The following is a 17,893-nucleotide window of genomic DNA, read 5'->3' on the forward strand; positions in this document are numbered from 1 at the left end:
GTGAAATCAGAGCCTCATCTGCCTCCACAAAGATATAATATATATATATGGAATCCCATGGCACTAAATGCAATAATGACAGATTCCTGTGTCTGACCACTTTTGAATCACCAACACCATTTTTAAAAAAAAAATAAACAATTTGGTCATTATGACATTAGTGTTTGCAGATCATGCTGTGTGTATATTGGCCACCACATTTCCTATATTGCAACAGTGACTACACTTGGAAAAATTGGACAGTTATTGACTGTAAATAACTTTGAATGTTCTGAGATTGTAGATGACACTATATAAATGTATTTCTTTCCTAGAAACATATTATATTTAGCCTTACTGATTATGAACATTACTAAAAACAATTACACATTAGTACGTTGGCCTTTAACAATCACAGCCCAACTATTGTTTTATTAATAAGGTATTGAGGGTTTGCCCTTCCGGTGTGAGTGAACCTTCTCAATAATAGGTTCCTTTTATGTGCATGTGACCCAGCAGAAGTAAAACTAATGGGTGCAGATGCTTTGTCACAAGACTGAATTCATTTTATGATCCAACCTAATGCAGATATGCCACGTGATCTGTCCTGACTAAGGCCTTCACAGAGCTTGAGGGGATGTTGAGGGTATTGGATGACAGTGCAAAGGGCTTAATTCTGATTCTTGTATCGTTCCATCAGCTGGCAGTTCCAACCAAGACGAATTAGAGTTGGAGCTTGGCCATGTGTATTGAAGAAGAATGTTGAGAGGCCAAGAGAGATTTTGGTCTTTTTCTTTTACTTCAATGGCAGTAGATCTGAGTTAGCCATTAAACTGAGAAAAAGTCTTTGTGGGATTAATATTAAGACATGCCCAATGCAGGGCCACAGTCAACACCAGCGGCATGTTGAACATTAAGCAGAAAATAAGTCGGGAAACATCACAATTAGTGTGTGTGATTCAGACTTGGCCCTATCTTGCTTCAGCAAGATGTGATGGATATTCCACCACTGTAGGCGGTGCACAGAAGAACTGAGACCAATCCCCAGTGTTAGGAGCCAGAGTTTTGAGGAAAGATTGTAGACTTGGACTACTTAGCCTAGAAAGAAAGCATCTGATTGGTGATTTTATCAGAATTGTATAAGGTAGTAAATGGAATTAAAAAGGTTAAAATATCCTAAATTATTTGGAACGCTACAAGATTTGGTATCAAGGCCTTAAATTAAAATGTACATCTAGAATTGAAAGCAACTATAGCTTATGTTCATAGAGTATCTTTTAACATGGGACAGTGAATCTCCATTAATCTGACACGTTGGGACTTTGGCAGTGCCCAGCTGGCAGATTTTTCCAAGATTATTGGATGTTATTCCCTATTGATAGTCCATGGCACTTTTTTTTAGATGTCACACAGTAGAATAATAACTTTTTCCAGTGAACCCGGTAAATTTCAAGGGAGTGCGAGAATCAGAACCAGGTGAGTTTTGAGGGAATGTGAGAAGCAGGGCCCCAGTGTGTCTGAAGGAATGGGGCAGTAAGCCTCCTGTGAGCCAGTGCTGAACCATCAGGATTTCCAAAGCCACGTGGTGGATTATGAGTATTTTATTATAAGACTCATTGGAATTCAGAGGTTAGCAAATAAAATTTGATGTAAAACCACATCCTAGAGTACATGATCAAAAGCTTGCTTAAAAAGTTAGGTTTAGGTAACGTCTTATTGAAAGGCAGAGACAGGCAGATGGCAGAGGTGATAGGCAGGGAATTCCAGCAGGAAGTAAGGCTGCCAGTGGTGGTCCAGTGGACACTGAGAATGTGTCAGAAGTCAGAGATGGAGAACTTGATAGGGATTGATAATGAAAATCTTAACCTTGCATCTTCATGAAATTAAAAATGTTAAAATTGATGCATTGCTGGACCAGGAGCCAATGTGGATATTGTTTCTTATTTGCATAGTGTACTAACACAAAATAATGCACTCTGATAGACCACTAGAGGTGTGATCTTTAGAATCATTTGCTATATATACTGTTTGGATTCTGCAATAATACAACCTTTGGAGCATTCTGTATGGATGAGCTGTTTTGGCCTGAGTTGACTGCCTTGTCCATGGTGATTTTGAAGAGACACGAGACTGCAGATGCTGGAATCTGGAGCAACACACAATCTGCTGGAAGAACTCAGCAGGTCAAGCTGCATCTATGGGATGAAAGGAATCATCAACATTTCGGATTGAAACCAGATGCAGGGTTTTGACCCAAAACATTGACAATTCCTTTCCTCCCACAGATGCTGCTCGACCTGCTGAGTCCTTCCAGCAGATTGTGTGATATTGAAGAGTTCCATCAGGACATCCAAATGATAAAGAATCAAAAGTGTGCCTGAGCAGCCTCCACTCCTGGTGTTCCATTAAGTTTCTTAAATTACCCACTTCCTGAGTGTCAAAAAATGCCCACCTCACTGGTTTTCCTTGATAAAACTGCATGCTGAAAAGAGCAAGCATGTCCTTCATGTTTTTACTGGGGTGGGATTTGTGTTTAGGAAGCTTTGGGTGAAAAAGCATGGTGAGGGTTAGCATAAGAGCATCTGTTCTTTATCTCAATGGGACCAGGATTGTGCAGAAACCTTAAAGCATCACAGGACTGGAGCATGTTACAGATATAGGGAACCATGGAGAAATTTGAACCACAGAATGAGAACCATACATAATAAGCTCTCAGCTTGACTGATTTATTTGTCTAAAGATAATTCCAGTGATGCACAAGTGCTTGATTTGTTTGAAACCTCTAACCTGAAATCTCTTCTTTGCAGCTGGTGATGCTACCAACAGAAACCAAAGTAATGTGAGATGAGGGAGGGAAGAGGACAAGATTATCCATTGCTTTTTGCTGTGGCTGTGAGTTGTAAATACCTTGTTGGACTTCCAATTCAAGATGCTGAGAGCCACCGATGGGGACAACCGGCTTGACAGGAATCTGCTATGGTCCTTGGAGACCCTTCATCATCATGGTAGTGGCACCTCCAGTGGAAACAGAGCTGAAGGTGGAAACTGATTGATTTGGATTGGCTTGGCATTCTTGAGAAGGGAGAGAGACATTTTGAGAAAGGACAAAGAAAGAAAATGAAATTTCCATTCTATTGGTAAATTGTAAACGGCTTATGGAAAATATCTGAAGGAAAGTACACAATGACCCTTTGGTCAATAAGTGAGATGAGAATGCCCTATCATGGCTTCTGATCAAACGTGATTGTGAGAGGGTGTCATCTTCCCCTCTCCTTTTTTTTTAATTTAAACACTTTTTCCCCCTAACTCTTGCCAATTTATAACATGCTACGGAACGGAGGTGTTGGGAATGTAGGGCAACCATGCATGCTACGATGGTCCAATCGCATCCGGTTAACCTGGCTCAGCTTCACCCTGTTTGTCATATTGGTTTTCTTCCCACTGATTGCCCACTATTACCTGACCACCATTGACAACCTCAATGACTCTGGCCCGCGCATTTTTGAGCCACGTTCTGGCAATGCCCTATGCGAGGTCAAACATGTCCAGGACCTGTGCCGCATTCGGGAATCGGTCAGCGAGGAGCTGCTCCAGCTCGAAGCCAAGCGGCAGGAGCTCAACACTGAAATCGCCAAACTTAACCTGAAGATTGAGTCGTGCAAGAAGAGCATCGAGAATGCCAAGCAGGACCTGCTTCAGCTCAAGAACGTCATCAGCCAAACAGAGCACTCATACAAAGAGCTGGTGGCACAGAACCAGCCCAAGCTCTCGCTGCCAATCCGCCTCTTGCCAGAGAAAGATGAGACCAACTTCCCGTTGCCAAAGTCCCCCAACAGCTGTCGCTTGCATTCTTGTTTTGATTACTCTCGGTGCCCACTAACGTCTGGGTTTCCAGTTTATATCTATCCACTGGATCAGTACCAGTTCAGCAGTCTTATCGATCCGCTAATTAAACAGGCATTCCAGGCGACTGCTCGGACTAACATCTATGTTACAGACAATCCCAATGTTGCCTGTGTCTACGTGGTCTTGGTTGGGGAGCTACAAGATTCATCTGGACTGAAATCCATTGAAGTTGAAAAGCAGTTGCGCTCCCTCCCTTACTGGCGATCCGATGGACATAATCATCTCCTCATCAATCTGTCCAGGAGGTCCCAGACTCAGAACCTGCTCTACAATGTCAGCACAGGCAGGGCTATGGTTGCCCAGTCCACTTTCTACGATGTTCAGTATCGGCCTGGCTTTGATCTCATCCCATCGCCACTGATCCATGCCATGTCTGAGCCCAACTTTTTGGAGATTCCTCCTCAAGTTCCTGTGAAAAGGAAATATCTCTTCAGCTTCCAAGGAGAGAAGCTTGAATCGCTTATGTCTAGTTTGCAGGAGGCTCGTTCGTTTGAGGAGGAGATCGAGGGCAATACTCCAGCAGATTATGATGATCGGATCATCGCCACCTTGAAAGCTGTTCAGGACAGCAAGTTGGACTTGGTCCTTGTGGAATTCACCTGCAAGAACCAGCCTCGGCCTGCCTTACCGACTGAGTGGGCGCTATGTGGTGAGCGGGACGACAGGCTAGAGCTGTTGAAATTGTCCACTTTTGTATTAATTATAACACCAGGAAATGGCCATCTAATCGCTTCTGCTGGTTGTTCCATGAGGCTTTTTGAGGCTTTGGAGGTTGGAGCCATTCCAGTAATCCTTGGGGAACATGTGCAGTTGCCCTACCATGACATGATACACTGGAGTGAGGCAGCTCTGGTGGTGCCGAAACCACGCATCACGGAACTCCACTTCCTCTTGAGAAGCATCTCAGACAGCGATCTGCTCAACATGAGACGTCAGGGCCGCTTTCTGTGGGAGACGTACTTTTCCACTTCAGACAACGTGCTGAGCACCATCCTGTCCACTGTGCGGACCCGGATACAAATCCCTGCTGCTCCCATTGCAGAAGAGCCATCCAAAGAGATCCCTCACAAGACTGGAAAGGCTGCTGGCACTGATCCCAACATGGCAGACACTGGAGACCTGGACTTGGGGCCTGTGGAGACTGAACCACCTTACGCCTCCCCCAAATACTTGCGGAACTTCACAGTCACTGTCCGGGACACGTACAGAGCCTGGAATGCTGCCCCTGGACCCTTCCACCTCTTCCCGCACACACCACTTGACCCCACCTTGCCCTCTGAGGCCAAGTTCCTTGGATCTGGAACAGGATTCCGGCCAATAGGTGGGGGAGCGGGAGGCTCTGGGAAGGAATTCCAGGCTGCTCTGGGCGGGAATGTTCCCAGGGAACAGTTTACAGTGGTGATGTTGACCTACGAGCGTGAGGAAGTCCTGATGAACTCTTTAGAGAGACTGAATGGCCTTCCTTATTTGAATAAAGTCATTGTTGTATGGAACTCTCCCAAGCCGCCATCTGAGGACCTTGTGTGGCCTGAGATCGGAGTGCCTATTGTGGTAAGAGTATGTTCCTTTCTCTGGTTTATTGCTGTGGTGATAAACAACCCTTTGTGTACATGCTACATTGGTAACTTTCTGTGTAGCTAGATTAAAAAGTAGTAAAGAGATTGGGTTCCCTAAACCCTTGAAGGCTAACATTTGATTTATCTGTAGTTTTAAGTAGTATGCAAAGAGGCATGCATTTTTTTTTCATGTTGTTTTTGTTCCTCCCTTAGCTGAGTTGAGATCTGCAGAATGAATGAGTGCAGTCTTGTTGATAAAATCTCTGCATTTGATTGACGGTTTGTGATTATTGTGTTGCTTTGGTAAAACCACTAGTTATTAAGGGTGAATTTGAACATTTAAAGTTATATTGTAATTTTGACACACCACATTCTGCTTTCCTTTACCTCCTCTCGTGACCTAGAACTGTTTCCCTCCTATCTGGAATTTCAGAGCCCAGGAGAAGAATAGAACTACCTGACTAACATAGCCAAGTGTTTCATATTGTCGCTAAAACAGATATTAAGGTATACCTATTTGGAAACGAGGACCAACATCACAATTAGAACTGTGATCAGTCTTCAAGGATTTGGCCAAATGATTGGGTTTTAAAGCACAACTTAAAGGTGGAGACAGGTGGCTGTGTTTCAGAATGGAATTGGAGATCAGGGCTCATTGAGCTGAAGGTGTGGCTACTGGTGTTGAGGAATTAAAACTGCAGATCCATCGAGATTGGAGGAGTGCAGAGATCTCAGAGGCTTGAAGGACAGGAGGAAGGAGCAATCTATGACAGGATTTGAACAAAAGGATGGGAATCTTAAAACCAAGTGTTGTCAGTATAGGACTCAGTGAAGTACGTGAAAAGTAATGAAAATTGGATAGCTAATGGGAGTTGGTGCAAGTTAGCTTGGATTTCAGCAGGGGCTTGTAAAAGAGTGAATCGAGCTGAAATATTTTAATGGAGGAAATCACTAAGTGCAAAAGCAGTAGATATTTTTAAGGAAAAAAGTTTGATAAGAATATCACAATAGAAACCTGGTGGAAAGATGTATCTACCATGACTTGCTGTGTAACACGTTCTCCTATGAATCAGAAGGCTGTGGATTCAAGTACCACTTCAGAAACTCTTGAGGGGAGATCTTGCTTGACAAATCTGTTGGAATTCTTTGAGGAAGTAACAGGCAGGATAGACAAAGGAGAGTCGGCGGATATAAAATTCTAGCTTTATAAGTGTGGAAGTCCATATTGTCAAAGGTGGTGTCCTTTTGATGAGATGTTCTGTGTGTTCTCCACTCGAGTGGATGTGAAAGATCCCATGCTGCTATCCAAAGAAGAGCAGGAGAATTGTCCTTCGTGCCCAGATTTAATGTTTATCTTTCAACTTGTATCACTACAGATCTGAAATCTCTCTGCTTTTGTTATGCTCTTACTCTGTGAAAATGTCATTTCTTGCACAACAGCAATTCACTTAAAGTGTATTTTTTAAATTTAGTGTTTGGACTATGGCCATGTATTGTCCAGTGTCTTGTGTAATGGTGTGGCAACTGTGTATGTTCCCTGGAACACTTCCACCCAAAGCAGAACTCTATCCCAGAGCCCCTGGCTCCTGCACCATTTGGCCAGAATGTATTCAGATGTACCTAATAGAGGAGAAACTTGTGGAGGTGGTGTCTTTGGATTTTCAGAAAGTTTTCAGTTCGGTCCTACGTGGGAGATTGGTGAATGAGGTTCGAGCTCATGGAAGTATACTAGTGTGGATTGTGAATTGGTAAATAGAGTAGTAATAAATGGGTGTTTCCCAGGTTGACAAGCCATGACTAGTGGGGCGCTGTAGGAATTAGTACTTGGGACCCCAGCTATTCACAATCTGTATGGATGAATGTAATATTTGTAAAGATTGTTGATGACAAGTAGGAATGTGACCAGTGAAGAGGATGTAAAGAGGCTTCAAGAGGATATAAACAAGCTGAGAGAATGGGCATCAACATGACAGATGGAATACAGTGTGGAAAAGTGAGATGTTATCCACTTCTAACTGGTAAGAGGTTGGGAAATGTTGATATTCAAAGAGACCACGTCAGAGATGCATCAGGCAGTTAAGAAGGTAAATGATTATTTGGTTACAAATGTAAAGATATCTAAGTACAATCAGAAAGGGCCTTCATGAGCTCACATCTGGAGTATCATATACAATTTTGATCTCCTTATCTAAAAAAGATATATTACGCATAGTGAATCGAAGATTCAGTGTGGTTCCTGGGATGGTGGGTCTGTCATTTGAGAGATTGAATAGGCTAGGCCTCAGTTCTCTAGGGTTTAGAAGAATGGGAAATGGGCACATTAAAATGTAGAGTAGAAGACTGTAGGATGTTTCTTCTGAATAAGGAGTCAAGAATTTTGTGGTCACAGTCTCAAAACAACCTTTGGAGCCATTTAGAACTGAGATGAGGAGAAATGTCTTCATTCAGATGGTAGTAAATCTGTGCACATCTCTATCCCAGGGAGTTGTGGTAGCTCAGTCATTGATTGTGTTCAGTATAAATAAAGATTGATAGATTTCTGGATATAAGGAATCCGGTGAAGTAGTTACAGAGCAGGAAAATGGTGTCCGTGAAAGAATGGCAGCCATGATCTTGTTGAAAGGTGGGGACCAAATGACCTAACCAATGTTTCTTGGTTCTAAGGTGCTTCGAAATGTCCTGAGGTTGTGAAAGTCACTATATAAATGCAGATGCAGAAAACATCCAGGTTACATATGCTCAACTTAGTGGGGCAGGAGCAGACTCTCCCACATCTGTCCACAGCAACATGAGGGGGCCATTCAGCCCCACAAACCTGTCAAATATTCAATTAAATCTTCATGGATCTTCAATCACATTTATTTGCCTTTTCTCCAGTTCCCTCAATACACTTCCCACACAAAAATATATGGAGTGTTCCAGATATTCCCCCTTTGTTGGAGGAAGTGCTTTGAGTGACTTTCATGTGCACTTTTAGAGCAGTGGTTGCCGGCAGAGTATGCCAGCTCCTCGGAGTCCCAGAGAATCCCCAGTACAACCCCAAATCCTGAAAATAACTTTTGGTGTTCACAGGAGGTGTTAGAGGCTTCCCATTTGCCAAATGGGAACAAGAGGGGCTTTCATTCAGGTTAGAAACCATTACTATATAGAGACAAACAGGAAATGATTCATATGACCAGGAAAGGTGTAACTTGGTTTTCTACCAGATGCTTGATGCAAATTGAGTTTGACTTGTTGGTAGCTCATATTAATTTCTATTCATTGCTCCAGATAATTATGCCCCAGAGACCTGGAATAATTATCTGGATTCATGACAACAAATCCAAGTACAGCAGCAAGGGAATTTAAATTCTGTTAGTTCAGTAAATCTGGAATATGAATCTAGCAGCACAAACAATGACCACATTGAAACAACAAATCCATCTAGTCCATTAATCCCCGTCAAGGAAGGAAATCTACTGGTCCGGACAATGCAACTCCAGATCCACAGCAGTGCATGTTTTCTAGTTTAAATGTTGTTTTTTCCCAAGCTGTTGGTGGTATCTAAGACAGCATTTGCCCTGGCATCTAGGAGCCCTGGTAACATCAAACTTAATGGAAATCGGTAATAAATTTTCCATTGACTGGTGTCAAGCACACAACGAAGGGCTGTATTTGCGGTGATTGTATCTGATTCCACTACTTCCTCTGGCAGCAAGTTCCAGATTTCAACTATTCGCTGTTTGTAAAAAAAAAATTTCCCCTCTTCTTGCCTTAAACTGAATCCTTCTTATTTTTGATACCCCTACCACGTGAAAAAGAGTCTGACTATCTACCCCTTCTATGCCTCTTATATACTTCTATCAGGTCACCCCTCAGCCTCCTTTGCTTAAGGATCTCCCCTTTACAAAAGTGCTCTGATCCAGGTAACATCCTGGTGAATCTGCTCTCACTGTAGCGCAACTGCATCATTCCTACAGTGGCACTTGATACTCGAGCAGTCTAATCAATGTTTTGTAAAGTTGCTACATAACATTAGAACTTTTATATTTTCCCTGACCAAAGAAGGCAAACATGCCATGTGCTGCCTTCACCATCCTATCGGCCTATGTTGCCATTTTCGGGGAACTGTGAACAATAACCCAAGGCCCTTCTGTTCATCAACGTTCCTCAGCACCCCACCATTTACTCATATGTCCTCTCCCTATTTGATTTCCCAAAGTGCATCACCCCACACTTCCATCTCCCAACGCTCCGCCCAACTTTCCATTTGATCTGTATCCTGCTGTAGCCTTAGGCAACCTTTCTCACTATCCACAACACCACCAAATTTTGTGTCATCTGCAATTCATCTTACTAATAATTCATGCGACATTCACATCTCCTCCTCAGCCTCCTTCCGGAGAGTGAACCCGAGGAAAGCATCTGGCCCAGGTGTTGTCCCTGGCTGTGTGCTCAGATTTTGTGCTGATCAGCTGGCGAGGGTATTTGCAGACATATTTAACCTCTCCCTGCTTCAATCTGAGGTTCCCACCTGTTTTAAGAAGACCACTATCATCCCGGTCCTAAGAAAAACAAGGTAACATGCCTTAATGACTACCGACCAGTGGCTCTGACATCCACCATCATGAAGTGCTTCGAGAGACTGGTAATGGCACGCATTAACTCCAGCCTCCCAGACAACCTTGACCCACTGCAATTCGCCTACTGCCAAAACAAGTCTACAGTGGACACCATCTCCCTGGCCCTACACTCATCTCTGGAGCATCTGGACAGTAAAGACACCTACGTTAGACTATTGTTTATTGACTACAGCTCCGCCTTCAATACCATAATCCCAAGCAAACTCATCACCAAACTCCGAGACCTGGGACTCAACACCTCCCTCTGCAACTGGGTCCTTGACTTTCTGACCAACAGACCGCAATCAGTGAGGATAGGCAGCAACACCTCCAGCACGATTATTCTCAACATTTGTGCCCCAAAAGGCTGCGGCCTCAGCCCTCTGCTCCCTATATAGTCATGATTGTGTGGCCAGATTCTATTCTAACTCCATATACAAGTTTGCAGATGATACCACTATAGTGGGCCGTATCTCAAATAATGATGAGTCGGAGTACAGGAAGGAGAAAGAGAGCTTAGTGGCATGGTATCATGACAACAACCTTTCCCTCAATGTCAGCAAAACAAAAGAGCTGGTCGTTGACTTCAGGAAAGGGGGTAGTGTACATGCACCTGTCTACATCAATGGTGTTGAGGTCGAGAGGGTTTAGAGCTTCAAGTTCCTTGGAGTGAACGTCACCAATAGCCTGTCCTGGTTCAACCAAATAGACTCCATGACCAAGAAAGCTCACCAGCACCTCTACTTCCTCAGGAGGCTAAAGAAATTTGGCATGTCCCCTTTGACACTCACCAACTTTTATCGATGCACCATAAAAAGCATCCTACCTGGATACATCATGGCTTGGTATGGAAACTGCTCTGCCCAGGACTGCAAGAAACTGCAGAGTTGTGGACACAGCCCAGCACATCACGGAAACCAGCCTATCCTCCATGGATTCTGTCTATACCTCTTGCTGCCTTGGTGAAGCAGCCAGCATAATCAAAGACCCCACCCACCCTGGTCATTCTCGCTTCTCTCCTCTCCCATCAGGCAGAAGATACAGGAGCCTGAGGGCACATACCACCAGGCTCAAGGACAGCTTCTATCCCACGATGATAAGACTATTGAACGGTTCCCTTATACGATGAGATGGACTCTTGACCTCACAATTTACCTTGTTTGACCTTGCACCTTATTATCTACCTGCAATGCATTTCCCTGTAGCCGTGACAATTAACTCTGTATTCTGTTATTGTTTTTATCCTGTACTACCTCAATGCACTGTGTAATGAATTGATCTGTGCGAACAGTATGCAAGAACAAGTTTTTAACTGTACCTCAGTACAAGTGACAATAATAAATTAATACCAATACCCATACATCCAAGTCATTAAAATCCCTAACAAACAATAAGAGCCTCAGCACTGCTTCCTGTGGAACGTCACTGGTCACAGAAATCCAATCAGAACAGCGTCCGTCCACCACCAACACCCTCTGCCTCCTATCACCAAGCCAATTTTAGATCCAATTAGCCAGCTCACCTTGGATCTCATCTGCCTTAATTTTCTGACCAGCCTACCATGTGGGACCTTGTCAAGTGCCTTACTAAAGTTCATCTACACAAAGTCTACCACCCTGCCTTCATCAATCATTGTAGTTGCCTCCTCAAGACAGTCAAATGAGAGAGAGTTTTATTACCTGTCCTTTGATATTCAGTGATAGTACCATAACAGAACCCATCACAGTTATTATCCTGGTTGTTACTATTGAAACTTATTTGGACCAGCCAAACACAAACCGTGGCTATGAGCTTTGATCAGAGTCTGAGTATCTATCCTGTTGCAATTGACTCACCTCCTGTCTCACCTTTCCACTGTCAACAAGGCACAAAGTTAGAAATATGTTGGAGTGTTCTGTCTGCAGGATGAATGCAGTTTCAATAGAATTCAAGAAATAATCATCAGGATCAGTCTTAAACTTTTACTCTCTTCACCATTGCCTACAGTGTGTAGCATCTACAAGATGCACTGCAGCAACTTGCCAAGGCTCTTTAAACACTTTCCGAAGCTCTGATGTCTACTTCCCAGAAGGATTAGGGCAGCAAGTGCAAGAGAACTTTTCCATCTCCAAGTTGCACATCATCTTGTTTTGGAAATTTATTGACATTTGCTTGATCTTGAGTTCTAAAAAAAACTAGTAGTTTCATGAGGCTGTACATCTGTGGTTTGATATACAGTTTGGTGGTTAGCTTGGGCCAAGTTGTCACAAATTAAACCAGCATGAAGAACATCACTTGACATATTCTTCAAACAGCTTGAGAAAAGTGCTGAACTTGAATTAGGTTACATAAATACCCCAATGTGGATTGAGAGTCCAGAAAATAGGAAACAAATCAACATTTGTCTTTTTTTATATAAACCTTTCCTTCTGACTAAAGACTTTGCACAAACCAGCCACCCTTTAGCAACAATAACAACTAGCATTTGCAGAACAACTTTAATGTGATGCAACTCTGGTGGCCTGATTTGATCCTGAGACAAGTTTCCAACCACATTTTCCCCAACAATGTGCTGGCCTGTTTCCACCACTCTAACATTACTGTTCTTTCTTCTGTCTGCCTTAACTCAGCTGAGTCTGAATCCTTCCTGAAACCTTCTTTCATGCCTTTTTTTTTTACCATGACTTAATTGATTGATAGATATTTATTAGTCACATGTACATTGAAACACACAGTGAAATGCACCTTTTTGTGTTACTGAGAATGCGCTGGGGGCAGCCCGCAAGTGTCGCCACGCTTCCAGTGCCAACATAGCATACCCACAGCTCCTAATCCGTACATCTTTGGAATGTGGGAGGAAACCAGAGCACCCGGAGGAAACCCACACAGACACACGGGGTGAGCGTACAAATTCCTAACAGACAGCGGCTGGAATTGAACCCAGGTCGCTGGTGCTGTAATCGCATTATACTAACTGCTACGCTACCGTGCCGCCCCAATTAACTTAACCAGTGTACCCTTAGCCAGCCTCCCATCCTCCCATTCTTCATCAACTCGAGCTTGTTCAAAATTCTACTGCTCATCTCCCAACTTCTCCCCAGATCCTGATCTCAGTTGTCTCCTGGAATATGTTGATTCAGTCTATCAACACCTTGATTTTAACCACTAATCCTTGTTGGATCTTAAAGCTGCTATTATAAACCAAGTTATTGCATTTGGAAAAAGCAAAACAAAAACCCTGCTGATGCTGGACATCTGAAATAAAGTCAGAAAATATTAGAAATGCTTGGCTGGTGAGACGGCAGCTGTGCAGAGAGAAGAGTTGATGTTTCAGAACAATAATCTTTTACCGTAACAGAGAAAAATTAGAAATCAAAATGTTTAAAATTAAAGAGGGACGGGGACAATGAGGGGAATGTCAGACATATGATGGAGACTGGGAGAGACTGTCTCGTTGTGGTGCCCACTAGACAGGATGGTGAAGGCTTGTTAATTACATAGAACATAGAACAGTACAGCACAAGACCCTTCAGCTCACAATGTTGTGCTGACATAGCTATTCCCTCCTACCCACAGAATGCCCATATCCCTCCATTTTCCTCTCATTCATGTGCCCATCCAAGCCCCTCTTAAAAGCCCCCAATGAATTTGCCACCACCACCCTATCAGGTAATGCATTCCAGGCATCCACCACTCTCTCAGTAAAAAATGTACCCCTCACGTCTGTTCTGAACCTACCCCCCTCTCACCTTAAATGCATGCTCTCTGGTATTGGGTCGTTCAATAATGGGAAAAAGATACTGCTTGTCCACCCTATCTGTGCCCCTCATAATTTTATACACTTCCAACAGATCACCCCTCATCCTCTGCCACTCTAGAGGAAAGAGCCCAAGTTTATCCAGCCTCTCTTGATAGCACATGCCCTCTAATCCAGGCAGCATCCTAGTAAACCTCCTCTGCACCCTGTCTAAAGCCTTCCTATTAGTGAGGTGACCAGAATTGCACACAATACTCTAAATGCGGCCTAACCAGAGTTCTATAGAGATGCATCATAACTTCTTGACTCCTGTACTCAATACTTTGATTAATAAATGCAAGCATTCCATGAGCCTTCTTAACCACCCTGTCTACCTGTGTAGCCACTTTCAATGAGTCATGTACTTGCACCCCAAGGTCTCTCTGCTCTTCAACACTGTTAAGGATCTTGCCCTTAAGAGTGTACTGCTTCTTGACATTAGTCCTACCAAGGTGCAACACCTCACATTTATCCTGGTTAAACTCCATCTGCTATTTATCTGCCCACATCTGCAGCTGATCTATATCACACTGTATCCATTGCCAGTCTTCCACACTATTCACAACTCTGCCAATCTTGGTATCGTCTGCAAACTTACTAACCCATCCATCAACATACTCATCCAGGTCATTTATGTACATCACAAACAGCAGCAGTCCCAGCCCAGATCCCTGCGGAACACCACTACTCACAGGCCTCCAGCCTGAATAAGTCCCTTCAACCACCACCATTTGTCTTCTACAGGCAAGCCAGTTCCGGATCCACACAGCCAATTCTCCACTAACCCCATGCATCTGAACTTTCTTGATTAACTGATTATGCGGGACCTTGTCAAATGCCTTACTGAAGTCCGTATAGATGACATCCACAGCTCTACCTTCATCAATCTCCCTCATCACCCTGTCAGAAAACTCAACCAGGTTAGTAGGACACGACTTGCCCCACACAAAGCCATGCTGGATTCCCTAATCAAACCATTCGATTCCAGATGCTCATATATCCTATCTCTAAGAATTTTCTCCAGTAATTTCCCTGCAACTGATGTGAGATTCACCGGTCTATAGTTCCCTGGATTTTCCCTTGTTCCTCTCTTAAATAGAGGAACAACATTAGCCACTCACCAGTCATCTGGGACCTCACCCATGGTCAAAGAGGACACAAAGATACTAGTCAAGGCCCCAGCAATTTCCTTTCTCGCCTCCCTCAGTAACCTGAGGTATATCCCATTGGGACCTGGGGAATTATCCACCTTAATACTGTTTAGGAGCTCTAACACTACCTCCCCCTTGACCTCTAAATGCCCTAACATGTTTCCACCCTCAGTTCCAATTTCTGCGTCCTGCATGTCCCTTTCTTGGGTAAATACTGAAGAGAAATACTCATTCAGAACCTCACCCACATCCTCTGCATCCAAACATAGATTCCCTTCTTTATCCTTAAGTAGTCCTACCCTATCCCTCGTTATCTTCTTATTCCTGACATAGGTATAGAATGCCTTTGGATTCTCCTTAATCCTACTTGCTAAAGACTTTTCATGGCCCCTCCTGGCTTTCTCAATTCCTTTCTTGATTTCATTCCTAGCTTCTCTATAGTCCTCACGTGCTCTGTCTTATCCTAACTTCCGAAGCTTTACATACTTGTCCTTTTCCTTCTTGACTAAGTTCATTACTTCTCTGGGCGTCCAAGGTTCCCTTATTTTCCCATTCGTGTCCTTCCTTCTAATCAGGACATACCTATCCTGTATCTGTGTATTTGATCCTTAAACACTTCCCACATGCTTGACGTGGACCTGCCAGCAAAAAGATTTTCCCAGTTTACTCTACCTAGTTCCTACCTTATGCCTTCATAATTAGCCCTGCTCCAATTTAAAACCCTCCCGCTAGCCCCATACCTATCCTTATCTATAGCTATCCTGAAAGTTAATGAGCTGTGGTCACTGTTCCCCAATTGCTCACCCACTGATAGGTGAGTCACCTGGCCAGGTTCATTACCCAACACCAAGTCCTGAATAACCTCTCCGCTTGTTGGACTGTCAACATATTGATTTAGGAACCCCTCCTGGATACAGCTAACAAATTCTGCCCTATCTAACCCTCTTGCACTAAAAAGGTCCCAATTTATATCAGGGAAGTTGAAGTCTCCCATGACCACAACCCTGTAATTTTTACACATTTCCCTAATCTGTTTGCATTTCCATTCAACTCAGTGTCCCGGTGGCTATTGGGAGGTCCATAGTACACCCCCAAAAGAGTGATTGCACCCTTCCTATTCCTGAGTTCTACTCATATAGACTCTGTGTCCGAGCCCTCCATTATGTCTCCCCAGAGTGCAGTTGATATATTATCCCTAATTAGTATTGCAACTCCTCCCCCTCTTTTATCCCCTCTCTATTCTTCCTAAAACTTCGAAACCCTGGTACATCGATCACCCATTCCTGTCCCTCCCTCAACCAAGTCTCTGTAATGGCCACGACATCATAGTTTCATGTACTGATCCATGCTCTAAGTTCATCACTTTTGTCCATAGTACTCCGAGCATTAAAGTACAAACACTTCAAACCATTCGTCCCATCACATCTGTTATCAGGAATCTGCCTAATACTACATTCCCTGACCTCAGCCCTCCTGCCCGTCCCCTCACTTACTGACCTGTCTTTCGGTTCTCATCCCCCTGCGAAGCGAGTTTAAATCTTCCCCAGTAGCATTAGCAAACCTCCCTGTCAGGATATTGGTTCCCCTCCAGTTCAGGTGCAACCCGTCCCTCTTGTACAGGTCATCCCTTCCCCCAAAAAGGTTCCAATGATCCAAGTATTTGAAACCCTGCCCCCCTGCACCATCTCCCCAGCCATTCATTTGTCTGTGCTATCATCCTGTTCCTTCCTTTACTAGCTCGTGTCACCAGAAGTAATCTGGAGATTACTACTTTAGAGGTCCTGCTCTTCAGTCTCCTTCCTAACTCCCTATACTCATTTCACAGGACCTCTTACAAATAATCTGCGTGGCGGAAATGAAGATAGAATGAGGCAAGTGAACACAGGAGGAAAGAAGGAAAAAGCATTGCGTATAGGAGTTGGGACATTATGTTGCAGTTATTCTAAGTCTGGTGATGTCGCACTTGGAGTACTGTCTACAGTTTTGGTTACCCTATTGTAGGAAAGATGTGGTTAAACTGGGAAGAGTGGAGAAAAGATTTATGAGGAGGTTGCCAGAACTAGACAGCCTGAGTTATAGGGAGAGGTTGGCCAGGCTAGGTCTTTATTTGGAACGTAGGAGAATGAGAGGTGACCTTATCAGAAATGTTTAAAATTATGAGAGGCATAGATAAGGTGGATGGTAACAGTCTTTTCCCCAGGGTAGGGGAGTCCAAAAATACAGGGCATGAGTTTAAGGTGAGAGGAGAAAGATTTAAAAGGGACCTGAGGGGCAACTTTTTCACACGGAAAGTGGTTGAGGCAGGTACAATAGCATCATTTAAGAAGCACTTGGATAGGTATATGGATAAGATAAGATATCTTTATTAGTCGCATGTACATCGAAACACACAGTGAAATACATCTTTTGCGTAGAACAGCCCGCAAGTGTCGCCACGCTTCCGGTGCCAACGTAGCATGCCCACAACTTCCTAACCCGTATGTCTTTGGAATGTGGGAGGAAACTGGAGCACCCGGAGGAAACTCACGCAGTCACGGGGAGAACGTACAAAGTCCTTACAGGCAGCGGCTGGAATTGAACCTGAGTCGCTGGCACTGTAAAGCGTTACACTAACCGCTACACTACAGGCCAAATGCGGGAAATTGGGATTAGCTGGGTAGGTGCCATGGTCGGCATGGACTGGTAGGGTTGAAGGGCCTGTATCCACGCTGTATTGCTCTATGACTCTGACTCTATGAACTGTGAGGTAAGAACTGGAGATGCAAAATGCTGCAGATGCTGAAAATCTGGAATGAAAACCAAGCATACTGGAAATACTCGGGCAGCATCTGTGGAGACATTAAAGCAGACTTAACACTTCAGGTTGACGAAAGAAATTGTATATGATGAAATTGTGAGCAACTTGTACACATTCCCTGAGTCGAA

The 17,893-nt window shown here is 43.7% G+C and overlaps 1 protein-coding gene and 1 long non-coding RNA gene across 4 annotated transcripts in view; one reads left to right on the forward strand and one right to left on the reverse strand.

The window, feature by feature from the left end:
- Positions 1 to 17,893, forward strand: part of extl3 (exostosin-like glycosyltransferase 3) — a 68,292-nt gene that overhangs the window by 37,012 nt on the left and 13,387 nt on the right. For all 3 annotated transcript variants that reach the window (XM_052024380.1, XM_052024381.1, XM_052024382.1), the window contains exon 2: positions 2,787 to 5,436. In XM_052024380.1, the coding sequence (XP_051880340.1) occupies positions 3,304 to 5,436 (2,133 nt within the window). In that variant the 5' untranslated portion in view covers positions 2,787 to 3,303. The remainder of the gene's footprint in view (positions 1 to 2,786; positions 5,437 to 17,893) is intronic.
- Positions 1 to 17,893, reverse strand: part of LOC127574917 (uncharacterized) — a 792,285-nt gene that overhangs the window by 23,901 nt on the left and 750,491 nt on the right. The window lies entirely within an intron of this gene.

This window comes from Pristis pectinata, chromosome 10, assembly GCF_009764475.1.
Source record: "Pristis pectinata isolate sPriPec2 chromosome 10, sPriPec2.1.pri, whole genome shotgun sequence".
Lineage (NCBI taxonomy): Eukaryota > Metazoa > Chordata > Chondrichthyes > Rhinopristiformes > Pristidae > Pristis > Pristis pectinata.